This window comes from Balaenoptera acutorostrata, chromosome 7 (assembly GCF_949987535.1).
Source record: "Balaenoptera acutorostrata chromosome 7, mBalAcu1.1, whole genome shotgun sequence".
NCBI lineage: Eukaryota > Metazoa > Chordata > Mammalia > Artiodactyla > Balaenopteridae > Balaenoptera > Balaenoptera acutorostrata.
In genome coordinates this window covers 12422097-12446842 of record NC_080070.1, presented here as the reverse complement: position 1 = coordinate 12446842, position 24746 = coordinate 12422097, and the positions used below count along the sequence as shown (strand labels likewise).

Genomic DNA, 24746 nt, shown 5'->3' with positions numbered 1-24746 from the left:
TGGTTGAGAATCTGCCTGCCAATGCAGGGGATACGGGTTCGAGCCCTGGTCTGGGAGGATCCCACATGCCGCGGAGCAACTAAGCCCGTGAGCCACAACTACTGAGCCTGCGCGTCTGGAACCTGTGCTCCGCAACAAGAGAGGCCGCGATAGTGAGAGGTCCGCGCACCGTGATGAAGAGTGGTCCCCGCTTGCCGCAACTAGAGAAAGCCCTCGCACAGAAACGAAGACCCAACACAGCCAAAAATAAATAAATAAATAAATAAATAATAAAAATAAAGGAATTCCTTTAAAAAAAAAAAAGCCACTTCTTTAAAAAAAAAAAATAATAATAATAATAGTTACATTTACTGAGTTCTTAGTACCTACCAGACCCTGTGCTATGAGCTTGATTTGGATTATCTCTTTTAATTGACATCATCACACTGTTTTCACCCACAGCTTCCTTGAAATCATCCTCTCCTTAACTAGCGCAGGCTCACAGACACTTGCCTTTGAGACATTCAGACAATGTGAACTCATCAGCTCCCTGTAGAGAGTGAACAGAGACTTCTGTGGGGGTGAGGGAGCAGAAGAGACTAGAAAGAAGGAGACTGAGAAGCTCCAGCCTGGGCACCTTGGTGCCACCTGCAGTGGACGGTCCTCATTCCTTGTTCTCATCTGTGGGTGGCTGGGTCTCTGAGGAGGATCCTTTCGGACACATCCTCAATGACCTCTCTGACCTTCTCATTCGGGAAGGTGAAGATGAAGAGGTAGAGGTTGAGGAATGGGGCCACCACCTCATTGAGCTGCGTGGAGTAGCCCTTGCCTGGCCTCAGGTAGATAAAGACGGCGCTGCCGTAGCCCAGAAGCAGCACCGTGAGGTGGGAGGTGCCGGCGGAACGGCCTCTGGTGCCCGGAGGAGGAGGGCATGCGCAGCACTGCAGACACAGTGAGGATGTACGAGGCCACGAAGAGCAGCAGGGCGGCAGCACGAAGAGTGAGGAAAGGACAGGAAGAAGTCCACGAGCTCGACGTGCTGCGTGTCAGAGCAGGACAGCTTGAGCGGCGGGGCAGAGTCACAGAAGTAGTGGTCAATGATGTTGCGGCCGCGGAACCAGAGCTGGGTTTTCTGCAGGGTCAGGGAGATGATGGAGAGGAACCCAACCACCCAGCAGACCACCACCAGCTTCACACAGACTGGCCCGTTCATGATGGTCGCGTAGTGCAGAGGACGGCAGATGGCCACGTAGCAACTGAAGGCCATGACTGTGAGGATGAGGAAGTTGGTGGAGCCCAGGGAGAAGGAAAAGAAAGACCGGATCAGGCATTCAGCCAGGGACATGGTTCTGGGAGTGGAAGGCAGGTCGGCCAGCATCCTAGGGACCACAGTGGAGGCGACCAGCACCTCAACGAGGGAGAAGTTGCAGAGAGGAAGCAGTACATGGGTGAGTGGAGGCGGGAGTCCAGGCATGTGAGGGTGACAATGGCCAGGTTCCCCAGCACCGTCAGCACATATATCAATAGGATGAAAGCAAACAGGAGGGTCTGGAACTCATGCAGATGAGAAAATCCCAGGAGCACAAACTCCCTGACGACGCTGAAGTTACTCACTGCGCTTGACGCCCATTCCCTGTACCATCTGTGAGAAGCCAGGAAGTCTTAGTGGGAAATCACCACCAGCCACTCTCTTGACCTTGCTCCCTGATGGCTGGCCTGGCTTCCCAAGAAGACTGGCCCGTATGCATGGTGAAATTCAATGTCCAGGAGACACATTCCCAAAGGGCAGAAGTTCCCAAGGTGCAAGGAACCGACTATTTCTGCTGGACAGATTTAGGAACTGGCTACTACCACATCACCACCACTCCTAAGCTCCTACACTTCTGTCTTCTACTCATTCATTATTTCATTCAACACATTTGTTAAGCTCCGTCTCTGTGTCAGACTTCTGGCTGGGTCTGGTAAACCCTTCCTAACTGCCAAATGTAATAGTCTTTCAATCAGAATAACACCTGCCATTAGCAGAGTTCTTCCCATGTCTCAGGATCTGGTACCTTATACGTTACCTCTTTTCATCCTTGGTACTCAGTCCTCATCCTCCTTGCCGTCTCTGTGACATTGCACGCTGTGAATCACACATTTTTGAAATAGCTTCCACCCCTGACTGTAGAGACACTCTACTCTTAATTGTCCAATAACTCTTGAGTTTTTTTGGGCTGGCTCCTTCTCTAGCTCCTTGTCTTTCTGCTGTTTTCTAAATACGAATGTCTCCGCATCTCTCTTCTCATCCTTCTTTTCTCTCTCTAGTCTCTCCTTCAGAAAACTCACCTTCTCCCTTAACGAGAACAATCTTGAAAAGGTAAAAGAGACTCTGCCTTTTTGTTCTCAGCCCACATCTCACAGTACCACATACTCAACATGTGTAAAAAATACACACATAATCCTCTCCTCCCCCAAAGCCAATATCATGTTCATGGTTCCCCAAACCCCCAGTTATCCAGGCTTGAAACCTGGGAGGTATTTCTTTTTTGTTGTTGTTTTGTTTTTTTAAATTTATTTATTTTATTTATTTTTGGCTGTGTTGGGTCTTCGTTGCTGCGCATGGGCTTTCTCTAGTTGTGGCGAGCGGGGGCTACTCTTCATTGCAGCATGCGGGCTTCTCACTGCAGTGGCTTCTCTTGTTGTAGAGCACAGGCTCTAGGCATGTGGGCTCAGTAGTTGTGGTGCATGGGTTCTAGAGCGCAGGCTCCGTAGTTGTGGCGCACGGGCTTAGTGCTCCGTGGCATGTGGGATCTTCCCGGGCCAGGAGTTGAACCCGTGTTCCCTGCATTGGCAGATGGATTCTTGACCACTGTGCCACCAGGGAAGTCCCTGGGAGGTATTTCTGAGTTCTCCTTCTTTCTTCTAAACCACTTGAATTGTTATCCTTAGAAATATATTTTTTCATATCCTGTCCCCTTTCTTTCTTCATAGCCACCAACTAGGTTCAAGGATTCACTTCCTCTTAATCATCACAACAGCATTCATAATGGCTTTCTTATTTGTACATTTCTGTATATGCACTTGTACATTTCTATATTGGATCCAACCTATCCATATACTGCTGTTATATTTGTTTTTCTAAAGTATAATGTCCATAGGCTGTTTTTTTTTTTAATAATCTGAGGCAATGTTATTTCATTTATACATTCCTTTCAACGTCATCTACCTTCATACAGAAAAAGACTACAAGGACACATTTTAAAATATTAACAATGAGGGGATATGGGGATATATGTATACATATAGCTGATTCACTTTGTTATACAGCAGAAACTAACACAACATTGTAAAGCAATTATACTCCAATAAAGATTTTTTAAAAAAAATATTAACAATGGCTATCTCTAGGTGTGGATTATAGGCATTTAAATGTTTTCATATGTATATATATCTTGTTTTTCAAATTCTTTTTATTTGAACACATATTATTTCAGTATCAGAAAAAAAATGTTTTTAAACAACATCTATTCCCTCCCTTGTCTATAAATCAAGCACAAACTCTCCCTGGCAATCCCAGCTTTCTACAGTTCTACCCATCTACCCCTCCAGCCTAACATTCACCTCCTTCTTGCTGCATGATTTGTGCTTCCAACAAGCTGGACCACTTGCTATTCTCCAAATATTAAGTCCACCCTCTGCTTGCACACCCTTTCCTTACTCTTCCCTAGGCTCAGAATACCCTGTCCTGCCATCTCTGCCTGGCAGAGTCTTACCCACACTTCAAATGTCTCTCCTTTACGAAGCTTCATCCTCTATCCAGATGTGAACTTGTCCTGCCTGGAACTCCGAACGAGGGAAGTTAGCATGTTCCTCCTTGCATGATAATTTTTCTTGTGCCAGCCTCATCCCAAACACTAGATCCCTCATTTCTCAGTGGCAGGCCTCTCTTTTCATCTTTATAGCCCTCACAACACCCTACTGCAACATGTCTTACAAAGTGTAAGGACTTCGTAAATTTTGGTTAAACAAATGAATGAGTACATCTGTTGGGTTTTCATTCCTAGTCCTGAGAAGAAAAGTCTTGCCAAATGGAAACTCACGTTTTCTTTCATGATTATTTGAATGTGTGCATTACAGACTTTAATAGCTGGTAAGGGGGCAAGCATGGCCTGACAATTACTTATCAGAAAGATACGATGAGATCAGGTGTGTTTCAGGATCCAATCCCAGAAGGGTCTGGGTACACCCTGTAATCAAATACATTACTACTTCTGCAGCAAAATACATGAATACGCACACTAAATGGAATAAATAAAGGCAATAAATGGCCTCACAGTAAGTTCAGATCAGGTTTCACTACCTAGTTAGTTTGACCCAAAATTAGAAAAGAACTTTCAGTTGTCAAAGCATTTTTGATTACAGCATTGTGGATCAGGGGCTATGAATGGTTAGACCTCATTCACTGAGGTTCCTCATTCATAGGAACCCACCATGTACTGGTTCCTACACCGCAAAACGACTGTGAAAGTTGCCATCTCCATATCACAGGTGATAAAAACCGAGACTCAAGATGTTTAAGGATCTCCATCCCAAGTCATATAGTTAATAAACATACAGCTGGGATTTGAACCTAGAGTCTTCTAACTCCAATAACTACTCATTTACAGTCATTAAAATGCCAAACGTGAAATCTTCCCAATTTTCAAACAGTGCCATACCGATCTCTGAACACAGGATGCAAAGTCTATTGCTTAGGTCTGCAAACAGGGAGAGTATTTAATAAAGGGTAAATAAAGGAATGTACTAAAGAATAAAAGAATAAATTCCCATCTCTGGCTGTTGACCGTCAGTGATGAGCAGGAGACAGGGAGGGTGTCCCTTTCCTCAAAGAAAGGATCTAACTTGGGTCTCAGCCATTACTGTGGAAACAGTCAGAGGTCCAGCCCTGCGTGCTCCATCACTCCTGGGGAACCCACGACAGTCAGGCTTTCAGGGGGCTGCTGCTCCTCCACTTACCGCTTCCCCGATTGTGATCTCACCCCACCCGGCCCCATACTGATGTGTGTCACATTCTGTGGGTGTTATAAGTGCATGAGCAATGATGAGGAATTCAACGCATGGGCCCATTTTATGTTTCATTCACCATCACTGCCACCCAGAAAGCAATATCTTTCTTACCTGATAGGTTTCCATGACATCGCATCCGGAGGTTCAACGTTCTACAACATCTGAAGTCCTGAAATCAGAGGTGAAAGAGTTAATTCAGGGATGACCCTGGAGCCAGGAATACTCCATTCGGTGCAGCAGGCTTCACTCCACCTCACACTAGCCAGCATCCTTTGCAAACTGACCTCCTATTATACCCTCACCCCAACCCATCTTGCCTTCCTCCTGCCAACCTCTCTCCTGTCTTCTGGACTTTTCACCCTTAGACTTCCCTCTCCCTGTTTACAGTCTCGCCTCCCCTCTCAGCGTTGATGACTGGTGCCCCCTCTTTGTCCACGATGCATGCCTGTCCCTTCATGTTCATTCACGACTCTGAGCCACGGCCCCCCAGACTCCAGCTCAGCAAACTGGAGCCCACAGCTCAGGACAAGCCCCCTGGAATATGTTTTAGGACCCACTGTACTGGTTGAGTAACTCTTTTTTTTTTTAATCTTTAGGCAATGCTGTATTTAAATCACCAAAAATAAGGTCTTATAGGAAAGGAACTGTAACAAGCAAATGTGCAGCTGCAAATTTTCTTTTGCCATCAATATCAACTCCCTCTAAAATATTCTGGGACTACTTTGCGGTTTCCAAGCAAAACTAATGTTTCATTGCTCAGCCTCGTCCCAAGAATGAAAACGGTTTGCAAAACAATTTTGTTTAATGCTAACAAATAACTAAAAAATGTGGTTATTGCTAACAAGTAACTCCGTCTACTGAAACAGCCCAACCTACACACACTTTGGTGAACATTTCACTGTGAACACAACCGCTCTTTTCCCGCCGTCACAGATGACAGGTACCGTGGCAAGGGTCAGATGCTGGAGGCCGTTCAGGCACCTAGGAAGTAATCCTTCACAGAAATAACTACGGTAGGTAAGCAGCTCAAACAAATGGGCCCGCCTCTGCCACACCCACCCCAAGGGGGGTGTCGCTTTGGCTCTGCCTGTAAGGAAGGCCCACCAACTCCCTAGTTCTTTACTGGGAACTGAGAGCGCAAAGCTAGATAGAGATGCTGTTCTTCCAGAGCCACCAAAGCCTTAATAAATCACCCTGGGGTTCTTTGTGCTATCCTGCGCCTCACAGGCAGCAACATAGGCAGACTGGGAAAAAGCCATCATGGTATTCTGCTAAAAACCTCAGAAAGAGATCAAAGTGCTTCAGTAAAGCCTTCAGATTCTCCTCAGAAAAGGACATCTTTCCAAGGATTTCTGGAAGTTTCACGAACAATCGCAGCAAGTGTTGTGCCCCATAAATGTAAGAGGGTGGAGGTGGCTGGTCACCTGGGGGGTAACTGTCGGGTACAAGTTTCCAGGAGAGGACCTCATTTATTTCATTAGTTCTTCTGCCTTCAAAGCCAGCAAACACCGCACTCCCTTCCTTGCTCGGGGCCAGAGGAACAGGCGAGGATGATCTGCTGTGAACAGGTGTCTTCTCTTCCAGGTGCAGGAACAGCTTGGGCGTGCTGGCAGACGTGTCCCGCTGCCGGCGCTTGGGCTGAGGCGAGGCGCTGCTCTCAGGCAGCCTGTCGAGATTGGCAAAGTGGCGTGTGGACCGCCTCCGAGACTGCAAGGCTTCCAGCTCGGCTTTGCGCCTTTTGGGGGTGGCCGGTTCGCCTGTGGTTCGCTGACTCTCTGTGGACTGTGGTGTGGATGGATTCAACAAATGTGGGCTTGGAGAGAGCTCCTCCTGGTTCCTACTAGTGTTTGTGGTACTTTCCTTAATCGGAAGAAAAAATTTGGACGAAGTCACCTTTTTATACTGAACTTGTTCATATGGATAGAGCAAAACCAATGGGAGAGTGTAATCAAAGGTTATTCTTTCTTGTTTTGTTTTTTTAAAAAAATATATTTTTGAAGTGTGCTATATTAATGGCAGGATTTTCGCTAACACCAGTAGAGCAAAAATATATATATATATATTTTTTTTTTAAATTAATTAATTTATTTTATTTATTGATTTCCAGCTGTGTTGGGTCTTCGTTGCTGTGCACAGGCTTTCTCTAGTTGCGGCGAGCGGGGGCTACTCTTCATTGCAGTGCACGGGCTTCTCATTGCAGTGGCGTCTCTTGTTGCAGAGTGCAGGCTCAGTAGTTGTGGCGCACGGGCTTAGTTGCTCCGTGGCATGTGGGATCTTCCCGGAACAGGGCTCGAACCCATGTCCCCTGCATTGGCAGGCGGATTCTTAACCACTGCACCACCAGGGAAGCCCCTCAAAGGTTATTCTTAATCCATCCACAATCTCCTTACAAAGGTCAACGTTCTTTTCTGCTGGGATATACTGCACATTCATGTTGGCGTGTGGCATAGCGTAATGGTGACGAGGCCTCTCATTGGCTGAAAAGGCTGCATTGATAGCAAAATGCTTCACGTACGATTCCAAAATAGTTATGATGTTGGTCTAGCATGGAAGTTTCACTAACCGTTTCCTCCTGTTGATATAGTAACAATCGTCCTCAAGCTTCTTCTTCAGAACTTCAGGGATTTCTATAGTTATTGTTCTTTCTTCCATTTCCTTTTTTTGCGTGCAGCTCTGGTTCTTCCTTCACTTCAGTCTTTTCTTCATTATCACTTTCTTCACTTATTTCTTCTTCATCCTTTTCTTCACTACTGTCATCAGAGGAACTGCTGACTGAGTTTTCAACATTTTCATCTTTTTCTTCAGCAGGGAGGCTTTTTAAGACAGAGTCCACACCAGGCAACCTGCAGCACCTCCTCTTTCTTCTTGTGCTTCTCAGGCGAGCTACAGCTTTTCTTGCCAGTTTACGCTGTAATCTCTGATTTTCATCGGTGTCACGAAGGACATGATCTTCAGCTGTCCATCTATCCCAGCTTCTGTTCCAATCATTCAAATGGATCAGATATTCTGGGATCTTTCTGCCTTTTTCGTCTTTCCCAACAATAACATCGACAATCTTGGCAACCGTCCAGCACTCGCGCCTTGGTGGGGTCAGGCTCGAAGCATGGCACTTCCTCCCCTGAGTGGAATTTAAATTTCATGCCCTCGCTCCCACTCATTTGCTCATCGTGGTGGAAGGCGAGGCTCTGGGGTGGGTGGAGTGCGCGCGGTGGGGGACTCGTTGAGTAATTTTACATCCCAAGTTTTTGCTTACGATACTGCCAAATTAACATAGGTGAAGTTTAAGTTGAATGTAGAATCAACTTTTCTCTGCATCGGGGTCTTCTGCAGACCAGAGTTTCCTCGGTGTAGGCTCTGTGGAAGCCCTTGCTACAGAACAAAACCTCTCCCAGGCCCAGGAGGCCTGCATCCCTGTGACCCAGGCAAACTCAACTTCAGTCAGGAGATAATGAGGTGCCCCCATCAAACCAGGCCAGGTGTCACCTTAGACATTACAAAGCAGGCTGGTCAAGGCCTTGGTTGGCCATTTAGTGCATGCTTTGGACCAGGCCACACATTGTCTATACTCGACAGTCTGGGGTCCCTGATGTGTCCTCAGTTTCCCTTACTCATTCCTGGTGAGTATCCTCACTGGTAAGAGATCCTGTTCATCTTATTCAAATCATTCATGCTGTGGGTGGGTTTTATAGGTCAGATTTCTGTTAAAATGTCAAATAGCAGGTATAAGAAGCTGTTGTCTCCATATAATAAGCCTCTAGAGACTTGGAAGCCATCTGAAAGACCCCTCCTTGTTACACATCTTTCTCTCTCCACATCAATCTTCTCAGTTCTCCTGGCTGAGTTATTCCTATGCATTTTGGCTTCTCTTCCTACCCCAGAAAATGACTCTTAAAAAAAAAAAAAAAAACATAACTGGGAATGCAGACGGGGGTGACAGTACTGCCACCACGGTTTTTTGTAGCAATGATTCTTATCATCAGTGTCTTGGGACATGTCAAGCTTCTCAAGAGAATGAAAAAGTGGGGATGAAGAATGGGATAGAGGGATGGACAGAGTATGTACCTGAATATTCCCTTATGGTTCACAGGCCTTTGCAAGGGGCGGCGACAGAGGGAGGACACAGAGGGAAACAGCAAACTGGGGCAAGCAGACCAGCCGGCAGCAAGAACTGGAGCGAAGAATGATGCAAGAGAACGACGTGTCAGGCAGCAAAAGGTCTACGAAGGCTCAAAGAGAGGACAGAGACGCATCAGGAAGGAATCTAGGCTGAGCGTCCCCTGAACCCAGGTCTCTAAGGAAGGAGCAGGAGTGGGATGGCACAGAAGACCTTTAGCTCCTCCCCAAGAGGGAGGGCAAGATGAGACCAACGCAGGGAATGGAGTCTTGTCACCATGAGCTTCACTGCTGCACCCACATCAGCAACAGCACAGGGAGCAAGAGGACAAAGACAACTCGAATCATTCATCATTCATCCTTCACCCATTCATTCAGGAAAATATGACTGATAGCGCTCGATACTACCAGTGCTCTAGGAATACAGCGGTGAACAAAACAGACCCAGAACTTACAGGCAAATTGGGAAAACAGACAACAGATAAGTTTAAAATGACAAACTATGACAAGTGTTATGAAGGCAATGAAAGGGGCATGACAGAGACTGGGGGGAAGGCAGGGGACTCACCCATGTAAGGTCCCATCCTGCCGCCCAAGTCCAGATGCAGGACTCGGCCATGGTAGTTGCACCCGCTGGACAACGGCGCAAGTGCAGTAGGTTGAAAGGAGCAAAGAGGTCCCTCTCACACTTCCTGCGGGTGCAGTTCCCAAACCCAGGACCTGTGGGGCAGACCAGAGTCAACAGAATCAACACAACATCAGGATGGAGACACCTCACCCTGCTCGGGCCCCTTTCTCTGTACTCCCTTCCTCCTGCTATCCAGGCACTCCTGGGTGGAAGATCTGAACCCAAAACGCACTGGGAAAAGTGGAAGCGCCCAGCTCTCCTCCGTGCTGACGCTCTGCTCCAGCAGGCTTGAATACAGCATGACAGCAGTCCTGAAGGAGCAGCTGCCTCCCCTGGGGACTTGGGAACAGCCTAGCATCATCCTCAGTTTGGGAGCTGTGAGCTCCAGGGTGCAGGCGGGCAACTGCGAGGCCATAGGGCCTCCCGGGGAGCTGTGACCGCTCTCTCTCCCTCTGCTGTCCCCTCTGGGCACGGGGCTCAGAGCAGCCCAACAGCCCTGCGATCTGGGCTCTGGGGTGAGGCAGAGAGGGAGTAGGGGCAAAGCATTGGGCACCAGTTGCTTTAGACACAGACAACTCAGCAGCAAAGACAATGAGCTAAGAAATCTCTTCATCTCTGGTCAACCCAGAGGGAAAAACTGGATCCAACTGTCTTCTTTTCTTATAAACTGGGAATGAGAGAGATGCTGAAGTACTAAAAACATCTCTTTTACAAAAAAAGGAATCACCAGGACCTGAGCATCAAGATATTGGGGGAGGTTTACTCTCCTGCCCAAGAATGATCTTCAGAGCATCTTCTCCCAGGGCTTCAGTTTGCCCACTTAAGCAGGGGACATGAGTCCTAAATGCACATGTCTGAGTTGGTACTGGGAGGAGAGGAATCCATGGATGAAGGAATCATGATCATGGTTAGCAGAGAAAAGATATCAACTGAAATCAAATTGAGAAATTGAGGACCTGCTTACAATTATGAAATAGTAATAATACATGCACACACATGTACTATTTATAATTTTGTATATCACATAAGTTTATGAAGAAATGAAAAAATATTGCAAAGAAACACTTTAATAGAGGTCGAATTCCATCCTTGTGAAAACCAAAACCAAAGGCATCTTGTACTTCTTTATCAGCAAGGCCAGCTTCCCTGACTTCTTCACCAACCCAAGGACATGCATCACCCCCACTGCCTAAGGACTCAGGGAATTACATGCTTCTTCTCCCTTGCTCCTGATCTCTCTCACAGCAATAACACCTTTTTCATGTGCTTCCCACAGGCACTGTCTCATCTGAGTCAATAAACAACCCCATGAAGCAGCTGTTATTGGCGTCTTCATTTCCTTGCTGATAGTACAAAGGAAGCCGTTACTCTAGGACGCACCTAGGTGGTAGCACCTGGGTTTGAACCCCAAAGAGCAGAGAACAAGTGATCTTTGATTTGTGTACTTTAGACTTTTGTAGACATGACCTTGCACACACTCATACCTAACTCACCTGTAACATTGCCAAGTTCATATATCTGCAGATCTATGAACATTTCAAGTATCTCATACAGCGTCCCGTGCCATCTAACAGTTCAGTTTTGTCTGTGCAATTATTTAAGTATTTTAATGGGAAAATAATAAAAGGAGAACATGGAAAACTGAAAAGTGATGATGCCTGTGATAAAAAAGTATAAATCTCATAAACATAATCAAGTAAAGCAATGTTGAGAAACATTAGGCATAGTAAGAGTGGAGCATTTTTGGCTTCAATCCAAAGCTGTTTGACTCTATGTTCAAAGAGGAAAGAACAAAATTAAGTAACATTTTTAAAATCCTGGAATGCCTAATGTAACCAGGTACATCAGCTGATAGATCAGCTAGAAATAGTTTGAGAGTAGGGGTGTCTTTTTTGGTGGAATTCATCAATAGAGGTAGAAAGGGAAGAAAACATCACACTAAAGATGTGATGAAATGAACACAGGAAAGGCCAGAACCGTGTCTAATTGGATTCAGTGACTAAGCTAAGCTTACTCTGTCCCCAAATCTCCTCATATGCAGCTAAAGTCCTTCTGTCACCCAAGTAGTGTGTTAACTTGTATTACTTGGGCTAATTGCTATGCAGGTGGAGCCCAATGAGAAGGAACAGGTGCCTAGGATTGCACATTGTGAAAAGAACACACCACCTACTCCCTAACTTCCCAAGTGTTAGAAATCAGAAGCACAGCTAAGGAGAAGCAGGAGTACACTTCCCTGAGACCATGCAACAAAGTGGCGGGGCGGGGGGGGGGGGGGTCTAATACCATTTTATGAAGGGAAATGGGTAGACATGATGGCTGTTAAGGCCATGATGGAAAGATGACACATGGTGCAGAGTGAAGGCGAGATCATGAGTCGTGACCATGGGAAGGCTTCTCTGTGTTTGCTAGCCTCCAACCAAAGATTGGAGACGACCCTCAGCCCCACCCTCATATATGGGGATAGCTACTGAGAAGTCATTTAGGATTTCCTACTCCATTTCATCACAAAAACAGGGTAGGTTTTCAATCCTGGTACTTAACTTGCACTGGACTTATTTTCTTTCTCCAACTTTCCTCAATTATATCCCTGGTGATACACTTCTCCTGTTTCAGGATTCCTTGGACTTTCCTGGAAGAACCAAAGAGGAACCTCCTGTTTTTCCACTATTAGGTTTTTACATATATCCAGAAGATACTGTATGGTTACCCTTAATATCCCATCCTACGCCTCAAATGAGACAGCTCTGAGTTGCAGGTAATGATGAAATTGTTGATTTGTCATTTGGAATCATACTTTGGAGTCCACTGTTGATAATTAGAATTCCTGGCAAGACTTCCCATTCTTGCCTTTTCTTCTTCATTCTCCATCCTCTATTCAAAACTCTTCTGTTTCCATTTGGCTTATCTTCTCTTGGTCCCCTAATCACCCTTTTGGCTCTTTAACTCCCCATAACCTGACATAGAATAGCTCTTCCCATCCAAAGATCTGGTTTACAGAGTATGTTCCCCATAGACCTGTGAGAGTAATAGTCCAAGCTTGGTGAACTTCTATTTGCATAATGAATTTACATAAGAATTCTGGGGGGAAAAAAACACGGTACATCTATCTCAAAGGCTGATTCCAGGGTAGAGTCCCATGAACATTTGTCTAAGCTCTGGAAGAGGGCTTCCCTGGTGGCGCAGTGGTTGAGAATCTGCCTGCTAATGCAGGGGACACGGGTTCGAGCCCTGGTCTGGGAAGATCCCACATGCCGCAGAGCAACTGGGCCCGTGAGCCACAACTACTGAGCCTGCGCGTCTGGAGCCTGTGCTCCGTAACAAAAGAGGCCGCGACAGTGAGAGTCCCGCGCACCGCGATGAAGAGTGGCCCCCGCTTGCCGCAACTGGAGAAAGCCCTCGCACAGAAACGAAGACCCAACACAGCCAAAAAATAAATTAAAAAAATAAATAAATAAGCTCTGGAAGAAAAGATCTGAAGGCAGAATTTAAAGGAAATACGACAGCCGTGCTTCTGTGGGATACCTGTCATTCTTTTTTCCTACAATTCTCATCCTTTTGCCCAATCTATGGGAAAAATAAGTTTTTCATGCTGGAGCTGCAAATACCTCATTAAGTTCATGAGCACTTAAATATGGTGATGGGCACAACTATCATCACTTTAATGTTCAAATGATAAAGTATAATAAAAATGGAGAGGGTTTTGAACCCCCAAATCATTTTTTTTCTTTAATTTTTAAAACATCTTTATTGGAGTATAATTGCTTTACAATGGTGTGTTAGTTTCTGCTTTATATATCCCCATATCTTCTCCCTCTTGCTTCTCCCTCCCACCCTCCCTATCCCACCCCTCTAGGTGGTCACAAAGCACCGAGCTGATCTCCCTGTGCTATGCGGCTGCTTCCCACTAGCTATCTATTTTACATTTGGTAGTGTATATATGTCCATGCCACTCTCTCACTTCGTCCCAGCTTACCCTTCCCCCTCCCCCCCCAAATCATTTATAAGCAATTTTGTAACATATTTTACTTGTATCTAGAAGCTGTGAGTGATCTGAGGCTAAAGAAATGGTGGTAGAGAGAGAATGAGGTGAGGTGGAGAAATTGGGGGAGTGGGGAATGTTTAAAGAAACTGGATTTAGAAAGTCATCACAAGGAACACAAGAAGAGCTGAATAAAGTGGAGGTGCTGTGATAATCATCCCACAAGAAAAATATCAAAGATAGAACAAGAGAATAGATGAAGAAATACTACCAAAGAGATTCTGGTTTATGCTAAGGTAAGACATTTGGCAAATCAAATGTAAGTAACTGTTCTGAGTGCCCAGATTCTGAAGAGATGCTGCTCAAAAATCCAAGGAAAAGTCTGAGGGCAAAGCTCATGGATGGATTTGCAGCTCCAGCAGGAAAAATGTATTTTTCTCATAGATTTGGGAGGAGGAGGAGAAGGCTAGAGAAAAGAGAGTGAAAGCAATAGAGAGAGAAATAACATTAACCGGTAAACAAGCTCTTCCTGAGTGTGAGAGTAAGTGATTTCCTGACTTAAAAAAATGACCCCAAACCATGCTAAAGGGAGAATGAAATCAGGGAGTCCACCAGTGACTGTCTGCCTCTTCAAGCTTACACTTAGTAAAGGTGAGGCACCTGTAATTTATCTCAACTGTATGTAAACTCTGCTTACATTTTCCTTAAGCTGTTTTGCCTGTGAGCAGATTCTGAGCTTGCCGTAAATAAGAGAAATGGAGAAAGTCAGGAATTACAGGACATTGTTTTAGAAAAAGAGCATCACCCTCTGATGTCATCCCCCTTCCTACTGTACAGGCAATAGAAAAATGTCCCAAAGCTGATGGGGTGAAAGATCTGCCTGGAAGAGAATCTTGAATTTGGGACTGCTCAAGGAGAGTTTGGTCACTTTCTGGCCTCCTTGGAGGGGAGTACTTGGTAGGTGGGTGAATGTGAAACCAAAGGGTAGTTATCAGATCCATTAAACTGTAACTTGCTTAATAAATAATGAGCTGGAACCTGCCTTCACTGATCAAGCTCACTTTAACTGCTGCTACAAAAGCCTTGCATGTCCTTCAAGCATCACGTAGCCTAAACAATAAGCTGTTTGTCCAAGTTGTTTTCCAGGAACTTGGAGTCAGCTGCGTCCAGTTCAAGTTTGGCCAGTTGAAGCTGGTTGGAACCACTGACCCTCCAACTGGGCATGCGTGGGTGCCTGTCTCGGTGACCTTTTGACTTTAGAGGGCCAACAATTCCACACTCAGAACATGCTAATGCCACCATTTTCTAAACATGCACCCCGTGAAGAATCCTGTAGCTTAGCTGCACCTGCACAGAACGACCATTATGAAACTGAGTCCTATGACTAGCTTATAATTAAAGCTAATGCCTGGATTTCTGCTCTTGTTCCTCTCGTTCCCCTTTCGTTCCCTTTTGTCCTAGCCCATGCCTGTTTGATCACGTTTGCCTAATCAGTAAGGAGTAATGAATGTCAGGTGTCTTGAGACACAGCTTTCTGATAAGCATCCCTGTTTATGTGCTGTTCTGAGTTATCTTTCAGAGTAAGGTGACCTTCACAGATTAAGCAGGGTCAGACCTCAGGTCATGGACCAGTAGACCAAAAACACGTAACAGATGAAGAAATAGCACAAGAAGATGATTAATCACTAGCTTTTTTGTTCTTCCCCTTTAAAACCCCTGACACAAAGACCAAAATGGAGTGGATCTGAGACTCCCACTCCCTCACTTGGCGCCCTGCGATAAAATCCTTACTTTGCTGCAAACTCCTGCTGTCAAGAGTGCAGCTTTCTGTGCCACGGGCACATGAGCCCTTTGCTCGGTTTCCATTATCTCAAATTTTTCTTATTTCTAATCACGCTTCCCCACATTCTCCAAGCCTCAGCTCTAGCCCATAAACATCATGAGCCCCTCACTTTCGGGGAGGAAGATTTGAGATTTGTTCTCCTGTCTCCTCACTTGGCTGCCTCGTGAATAAACCCTTTCTCTGCTGCAAACCTCAGTGTCTCAGCATTTGACTTGCTGCACATCGAGCAAACGAAACTAGTCCAGTAACAAGTGTATGGTTGAGAATTACCTTAGGAATTTGGGGGGCTTGGGGGATGGTGGAGATGGGCCCATAAATGGGTACAATATCTATGCTCTGTCTCTCATGGAACTAATTACTCTCACTTTGTGTGGACTTAGAACCTAAAGAAATAAGTGGAAGCAATGATCTCCTCTGAGATGGAACACACCTTTTTTTCTAACTTTTTATTTTATATTGGAGTATAGCCGATTAACAATGTTGTGATAGTTTCAGGGGCACAGCAAAGCGACTCAGCCATACATATACATGTATACGTTCTCCCCCAGACTCCCCTCCCATCCAGGCTGCCACATAACATTGAGCAGAGTCCCCTGCGCTATACAGTAGGTCCTTGTTGGTTATCCTTTTTAAACATAGCAGTGATTTTTTTTTTAACTTTATTTTAGAAACACACCTTTGCATATCCCCTCCTTCTGAAATAATAATGACCACCCTTCCATCTATGCATCTGTACACACATGCACATTTGATTCCACCTTTTTCCTGGGGCCCTGGATCTTTTATCCACAAGGCTGAGACATCGGATGTCCTTCCTCCATAGTCCTCTAGGTAACCTTGAGTGCACAGCTGCAGCATCACCAGCTCAAAACTGATTTAGGTTTCTTATTAACCCTTAAGTCAAATTCACAAGCCTCACTCTGGCAGAAGCTCTATGATAACTGCCTCTTTACCACTCCCCGATCCAACAACATCCCTCATCCATGTCACCAGCAAAATCTCTGTTCCTGTTCAAGCAAATCAGTTTACCTTCTTTATTATGACAGGTTCTTTCCTTTCTTGGAACTATTGATACTATTTAGTCGCTTCCTCCTCCTAGAAATTCTGCAGCACATCCTTCCTCGCCTCACATTCTACCACACATAAAAACACTTGCCAGTCTCTTTCCATTATCATAAAAATCCTAACTGCTAATGTCACTTCATTTTGATCTTCCATATAGCACTTAGGGGCTTAGATTACACAGGAGTCAAATCCACTTTAACATCTTAAAGAGGTTGGGAGGAAAGAAGAAAATGCAACTAGCAGGAAATTATAAATTGATGAGAATTAACAAAGGTGCTAGTGTACTGTTGTTCTTCGATACCCAGAAAATTAAATTATCTTGTAATGAGAATGAAGCGCTCATTAAGAATTTTCCTCATCCCAAGCAATCCACAGACAGAGCCTCCTGAAGAGGCAGGCCCCTGCAGCTCTTCACTAAGCTCTTAGGTACCAGCCCTTTATTTCTAAAGGAGCAAAGCATCCTCATCACCATGTATTACACCCCCTGACCGTGAAATTGCTGCAGAGAAGCTATGCTGTCCCAAAAGGGTGCTAAACACTTATGGCAGCAAAATGGTGTACGTCTGCCTGTAGCTTTCTGGCAAATAACTGAACATTATTTAGGAAAAACACTTAGAAATAAATGGAAAGTTCAAGAATTTAATGCAATAACAGCTTCGATTAAGGAAACTTAGATCCAAACAATAAAAGTACAAGTTATAAGACTGTGATTGTGAAAATTTATAGCTGTCTTATAAACATAAAGGGCCTGTTGATCTCTACCCCTCCAAACACACCCACCTCTCCTCACGTAGGAGCTGAAATGAAGAATTATCCGATGAGCATCTTTCCCATCACCTACTTTCTCTCTACACAGAGGAGCTACGCGTAAACCATTGTCTCCCACTTCCTCACCTTGCCTTTCACCTCTTACAGTCCTCAGGCATTCTTTCTCATGCTCACATCACAACAGGTCTTCTTTTGTCCCTATTTCCGAGCTCAGATAGCACTCCTTTTCTCTACCTCCTTTCTATGTACCCAAACTACCCAAGTCAAGACCAAGATGCATAAGAGTAATGGTAGTTATTGTGTCTAACAAGAAAAAAGAAAAACAGTTTCTTTTAGAAATAATTTGTGCTTTTTTTTTTTTCTGATTACCAGAAGATAGAAATAAAAGTTGCCTGTTATCCATCTACCCAAAGAAAATGAGAGTCACCATTTTGGAAAATCATAGGTTTTGAACCAAATTCAAAATGCCAGGTCTGAGAAATCATCCCACAGTCCCTTGCACATGCATAGAAGATCCCTTCAGAGAAACAGGAAATTTCCCATCTCTGTCCTCATTCTCTGTTTATTAATCTATTTTTTCCAAATTTTAACACAGGACACTCTTTTTTCTAGGTTCAATTTATTGTTCTTCAGTTTTGCTTAATTACAAGTGTTGTATTAAAAAACAGAATATGTTTTCAGTTCAGTTTTAAGTTTATTTAGCCTTAAGACATTTTTGGAAACTTCACCCCATTCTTCTCTGGGGAGGTGTGGTATAAATTAAAGAAGAAACATACACACTTTTTTAGCAAACTTTTTCCTTTCATGAAATTTGGAATGCCTGTTTATTATTCCTCATTCTTTGATAATTTATTTCATATTCTTTTGACAGTTCACCTAGCCAGATCGAGAACCATTTTTGGTTGGACTAGGAAAGCAACTCAGAAGATGTTACAGTAAAGAAGTGGCGTTGAAACTCTGCCACAGCTACTACAGATTATAGACTAAATTTCTTATCAACTTCCTCATCTTTCTTGCTGCTATCTCTAAATAAAATGATGCATCTGTAGGGGTCATACCCCCAAGCTTCAGCCTGTCTCACAAAACCCTGTAGTCCCCCTATCTTTCAGGTGCCTGGTTAGAAATAATGAATTGTGGAGTTAGAGAATGGTGGAATAGGACACAATCCGAATGGCCCAGCTAATTGATAGAATTATAATTTATAGACTTGATCTGTAACTTAAATACCCACAGTTCTGAGTTCTTAATGACAACGATGAAAGCAAATCATTGGAGTGGAGTTCAGGAAGAAGTCAATGGGGTTGAGAAGATCACTAGAGGCCAAGGTGTTGAATGGATTATCCACGTAGACATACTCATTACCTGGAATGATGGCATAACAGGGGGTGAGAAAGATAATTCCCAGCCAGATGCCAAAGTCTTCACTGATGTTTGGGAGACCAACAGGTTACAGGGAGGAGTGATAAAGGAGAATATAATGAATGAAATTAGCCCCAAAGTAGCAGAGATAATCAAGTTTAAAAGACTAAACTCAGACATCATCTTTTCCGAGAAGAATGCACCGACTCCACTTCCACTTATTGTACTAAATGAATCTTTAAATGTTTGCATGGCACTCTGTGAAAATTTCTACTGTATTATATACCAAGTGGTGTCCATTAGGTTACATCTCTCTTAGATTATGAGCTTTCCTGGTAACTTGTACATAGAAGGGGCTGACTAAAAATTTGTTAAATTGAACTCTTCTACTATACTGTATTGCCTCCATCTAGTGTGATTAATTTTCACACCTAGCCTATTCCATGCTCAACCAAATTAGAATCAGTAGAGAGGATGTTGGATTGAGCATTATAGGTTGTTTATCACTGTAAATGTTAAAAAGCATGAGTGTTAAAGTCGGAGAGCCCTGGGTGGCTTTACAAAGTCAAATCCTGACTTTACAATTTAGGCAACCTCTTTGAGCCTGCATTCCCTTCTCTGTAGAAGTGGAGAAAATAAACACACCACAAGAATGTTGCATAAATTAAAAGTAATTTGCACTGTAATATGTATACAATTGCCTAACAAGGTGCATTATATACAGTAGGGTTTTCTTTCTCTGTCTCTTTTTCTCTGTTTCCCTCTCTCTCTTCTCACACCCCTGAATTTGAGCATGGTCATGTGACTTGCTTGGACCAGGCACATATGAATAGAAATGTCGTGACTCAATCATGGTGCACACATTTACGAGACTCCATGTTCTACTCCCCTACCACATTAACTAAGGAAACATGTAATTGTATTGAGATGCACAAGAAAGGTACTTAGAATCTTGAGCCATATCCATACAGAAGATAGCTGCCCTTGACTCATGGTAGATTTTGCATAGTGAGAGACTTTGGGTGTGTTAATCCACTCCTATTTTTATTATGTTTGTTACTATAGCATCATCTAGCCTATTATGTAATATACCTTTGAACTTTGCCTTCTCTGAAAGCTCCTCTATCCTTTTGGGGAGTAGCTCTATGTTAATTCTTTAGCGTGAATAGTAGAGGACAGCTATCAGAAGAATCTTTTGCTGATAGCTATGGTGTTGCAACAGCATCTCTAAATATAATCTTATCTTTTTTAAAGTCCTCCTGTTTCTACTAGCAAAGATGGTAGTAGAAACAGGGCAGTGTTACAGCATATTGTTCTATTATGATTATGTTTCTGATTTAGCTTCCTTTTTCTATTAAAAAGAACGAGAACTGATGCTAGCTCCCTGACCAAAAAAATCAACCTGGAAAACACTACAGAAGAACTAAATGGACATATTAGAAATTTACTATTTTAGAAAAAATTCATTTTAATTTCTAAATAAAATAGTATTTATTTCTACTTATTATTTTAATATTGCTGAAATAATTTAATATGTATAGATATTGCATTTATTTCATTAAAATTAACAACTTGTTCATTTAATTAATATTTATTTAACAATTAGGGTTTTTTTAGACATAAAAAAAATAAAGAAACCAAAATAAAAGGCTCAGCAGATGAGCTCATCAGCAGAATGGAGGAAACAGAGGAATGAAGCAGTGAACTGGGAAACAGAATAATAAAGAAAATGGACAGAAAAAAAATGAACAGAGCTGTGAGACACAGATAAAGCAGTGCTGAAAGGGAAATTTATAGCACTAAAATGTATACATTAGAAAAGAGAAAAAGTCCTAAATCAATAATCTAAGCTCCCACCTTAAGAACCTAAAAAAAGAACCTGCTGTATAGCACAGGGAACTTCACTTCACTTCGCTACACAGTAGAAACTAACACAACATTGTAAAACAACTATACCCCAATTAAAAGAAAAATTTTTTTTGAAAAAAAAAAGAAAAAGAAAAAAATAAAAGTTTCATTTCCAGAATAAATAACTCCTAAAACTCAACAACAAATAGACAAGACAATTAAAAATGAGCAAACGACTTGAATAGACTCCTAAGTTTTATATTGTGTGTGGTTCTGATTAGCATGATGGAAAAAACAAAAAAAAAGAACCTAGAAAAAGAAAAGTAGATGATAGAGAAGATGGCGGAAGAGATGATAGAGAAGATGGCGGAAGAGTAAGACGCGGAGATCACATTCCTTCCCACAGATACAGTAGAAATACACCTACACGTGGAACTGCTCCTACAGTACACCCACTGAACGCTGGCAGAAAACGTCCGACCTCCAAAAAGGCAAGAAACTCCCCCCGTACTTGGGTAGGGCAAAAGAAAAAAGAAATAACAGAGACAAAAGAATAGGGACGGCACCTGCACCAGTGGGAGGGAGCCGTGAAGGAGGAAAGGTTTCCACGCACTAGGAGCCCCTTCGCGGGCGGAGACTGCGGGGGGCGGAGGGGGGAAGCTTCAGAGCCACGGAGGAGAGCGCAGCCACAGAGGTGCGGAGGGCAAAGCGGAGAGGTTCCCGCACAGAGGCTCGGCGCCGAGCAGCGCTCACCAGCCCGAGAGGCTTGTCTGCTCCCCCGCCGGGGCGGGCGGGGCTGGGAGCTGAGGCTCGGGCTTCGGTCGGATCGCAGGGAGAGGACTGGGGCTGGCGGCGTGAACACAGCCTGAAGGGGTTAGCGCACCACAGCTAGCCCGGAAGAAGTCCGGGAAAAAGTCTGCAGCTGCCGAAGAGGCAAGAGACTTTTTCTTGCCTCTTTGTTTCGCTGCGCGCAAGGAGAGGGGATTCAGAGCGCCGCCTAAACGAACTCCAGAGAAGGGCGCGAGCCGCGGCTATCAGCGCGGATCCCACAGCAACAGGGGCGCAGAGGGAAAATCGGAGAGACTCCCGCACAGAGGCTCGGCGCCGAGCGGCGCTCACCAGCCCGAGAGGCTTGTCTGCTCCCCCGCCGGGGCGGGCAGGGCTGGGAGCTGAGGCTCGGGCTGCGGTCGGATCGCAGGGAGAGGACTGGGGCTGGCGGCGTGAACACAGCCTGAAGGGGTTGGCGCACCACAGCTAGCCGGGAGGGAGACCGGGAAAAGGTCTGCAGCTGCCGAAGAGGCAAGAGACTTTTTCTTGCCTCTTTGTTTCGCTGCGCGCAAGGAGAGGGGATTCAGAGCGCCGCCTAAACGAACTCCAGAGAAGGGCGCAAGCCACGGCGATCAGCGCGGACCCCAGAGACGGGCGTGAGACGCTGGGGCTGCTGCTGCCGCCTCCAAAAAGCCTGTGTGTGAGCACAGGTCACTCTCCACACCTCCCCTCCCGGGAGCCTGTGCAGCCCGCCACTGCCAGGGTCCCGGGATCCGGGGACAACATCCCCGGGAGAACGCACTGCGCGCCTCGAGCTGGTGCAACGTCACGCCGGCCTCGGCCGCCGCAGGCTCGCCCCGCCTCCTCCGTACCCCTCCCTCCCCCCGCCTGAGTGAGCCAGAGCCCCCGAAGCAGCTGCTCCTTTAACCCCGTCCTGTCTGGGCGGGGAACAGACGCCCTCAGGCGACCTACACGCAGAGGCGGGTCCAAATCCAAAGCTGAACCCCGGGAGCTGTACGAACAGGGAAGAGAAGGGGAAATCTCTCCCAGCAGCCTCAGAAGCAGCGGATTAAAGCTCCACAAACAACTTGATGTGCCTGCATCTGCTGAACACCTGAATAGACAACGAATCAGCCCAAATTCAGGAGGGGGACTCTGGGAGCAGGAGATATTAATTTTTCCTCTTTTCCTTTTTTTTGTGAGTGTATATGTATATGCTTCTGGGAGAGATTTTGTCTGTATAGCTTTGCTTTACAATAGCTTTATTTTACTTCACTATATTATAGCCTCTTTCTTTCTATTTTTTCTCCCTTTTACTCTGAGCCGTGTGGACGAAAGGCTCTTGGTGCTCCAGCCAGGCATCAGGGCCGTGCCTCTGAGGTGGGAGAGCCAACTTCAGAACACTGGTCCACAAGAGACCTCCCAGCTCCACGTAATACCAAACGGCAAAAATCTCCCAGAGATCTCCATCTCAACATCAAGACCCAGCTTCACTCGACGACCAGCAAGCTACAGTGCTGGACATCCTATGCCAAACAACTAGCTAGACAGGAACACAACCCCATCCATTGGCAGAGAGGCTGCCTAAAATCATAATAAGGCCACAGACACCACAAAATACACCACCAGACGTGGACGTGCCCACCAGAAAGACAAGATCTAGCCTCATCCACCAGAACTCAGGCACTAGTTCCCTCCACCAGGAAGCCTACACAACCCACTGAAACAACCTTAGCCGCTGGGGACAGATACCAAAAACAACGGGAACTACGAACCTGCAGCCTGTGAAAAGGAGACCCCAAACACAGTAAGATAGGCAAAATGAGACGACAGAAAAACACACAGCAGATGAAGGAGCAGGCTCAAAACACACTGGACTTAACAAATGAAGAGGAAATAGGTAGTCTACCTGAAAAAGAATTCAGAATAATGATAGTAAGGATGATCCAAAATCTTGGAAACAGAATAGACAAAATGCAAGAAACATTTAACAAGGATGTAGAAGAACTAAAGAGGAACCAAGCAATGATGAAAAACACAATAAATGAAATTAAAAATACTCTAGATGGGATCAATAGTAGAATAACTGAGGCAGAAGAAAGGATAAGTGACCTGGAAGATAAAATGGTGGAAATAACTACTACAGAGCAGGATAAAGAAAAAAGAATGAAAAGAACTGAGGACAGTCTCAGGGACCTCTGGGACAACATTAAACGTGCCAACATTCGAATTATAGGGGTACCAGAAGAAGAAGAGAAAAAGAAAGGGACTGAGAAAATTTTTGAAGAGATTATAGTTGAAAACTTCCCTAATATGGGAAAGGAAATAGTTAATCAAGTCCTGGAAGCACAGAGAGTCCCATACAGGATAAACCCAAGGAGGAACATGCCAAGACACATATTAATCAAACTGTCAAAAATTAAATATAAGGAAAACATATTAAAGGCAGCAAGGGAAAAAAAACAAATAACACACAAGGGAATCCCCATAAGGTTAACATCTGATCTCTCAGCAGAAACTCTGCAAGCCAGAAGGGAGTGGCAGGATATACTTAAAGTCATGAAGGAGAAAAACCTACAATCAAGATTACTCTACCCAGCAAGGATCTCATTCAGATTCGATGGAGAAATTAAAACCTTTACAGACAAGCAAAAGCTGAGAGAGTTCAGCACCACCAAACCAGCTTTACAACAAATGCTAAAGGAAATTCTCTAGGCAAGAAACACAAGAGAAGGAAAACACCTACAATAACAAACCCAATACATTTAAGAAAATGGGAATAGGAACATACATATCGATAATTACCTTGAATGTAAATGGATTAAATGCTCCCACCAAAAGACACAGGCTGGCTGAATGGATACAAAAACAAGACCCATACATATGCTGTCTACAAGAGACCCACTTCAGACCTAGGGACACATACAGACTGAAAGTGAGGGGATGGAAAAAGATATTCCATGCAAATGGAAATCAAAAGAAAGCTGGAGTAGCAATTCTCATATCAGACAAAATAGACTTTAAAATAAAGACTATTACAAGAGACAAAGAAGGACACTATATAATGATCAAGGGATCGATCCAAGAGGAAGGTATAACAATTGTAAATATTTATGCACCCAACATAGGAGCACCTCAATACATAAGGCAAATACTAACAGCCATGAAAGGGGAAATTGACAGCAACACAATCATAGTAGGGGACTTTAACACCCCACTTTCACCAATGGACAGATCATCCAAAATGAAAATAAATAAGGAAACACAAGCTTTAAATGATACATTAAACAATATGGACTTAATTGATATTTATAGGACATTCCACCCAAAAACAACAGAATACACAT

At 44.4% G+C, this 24746-nt stretch overlaps 1 protein-coding gene and 1 pseudogene across 1 annotated transcript; both read right to left on the bottom strand.

The window, feature by feature from the left end:
• Positions 1-656: 656 nt before the first annotated feature.
• Positions 657-5159, bottom strand: LOC103001418 (olfactory receptor 6V1-like). The gene is given in 5 exon segments (XM_057550437.1): positions 657-873; positions 875-987; positions 989-1411; positions 1414-1621; positions 5140-5159. Coding segments are annotated over 5 exon segments (981 nt in total).
• Positions 5160-6209: 1050 nt separating this feature from the next.
• On the bottom strand, positions 6210-8186 carry LOC103019409 (male-specific lethal 3 homolog; annotated as a pseudogene).
• Positions 8187-24746: the final 16560 nt, after the last annotated feature.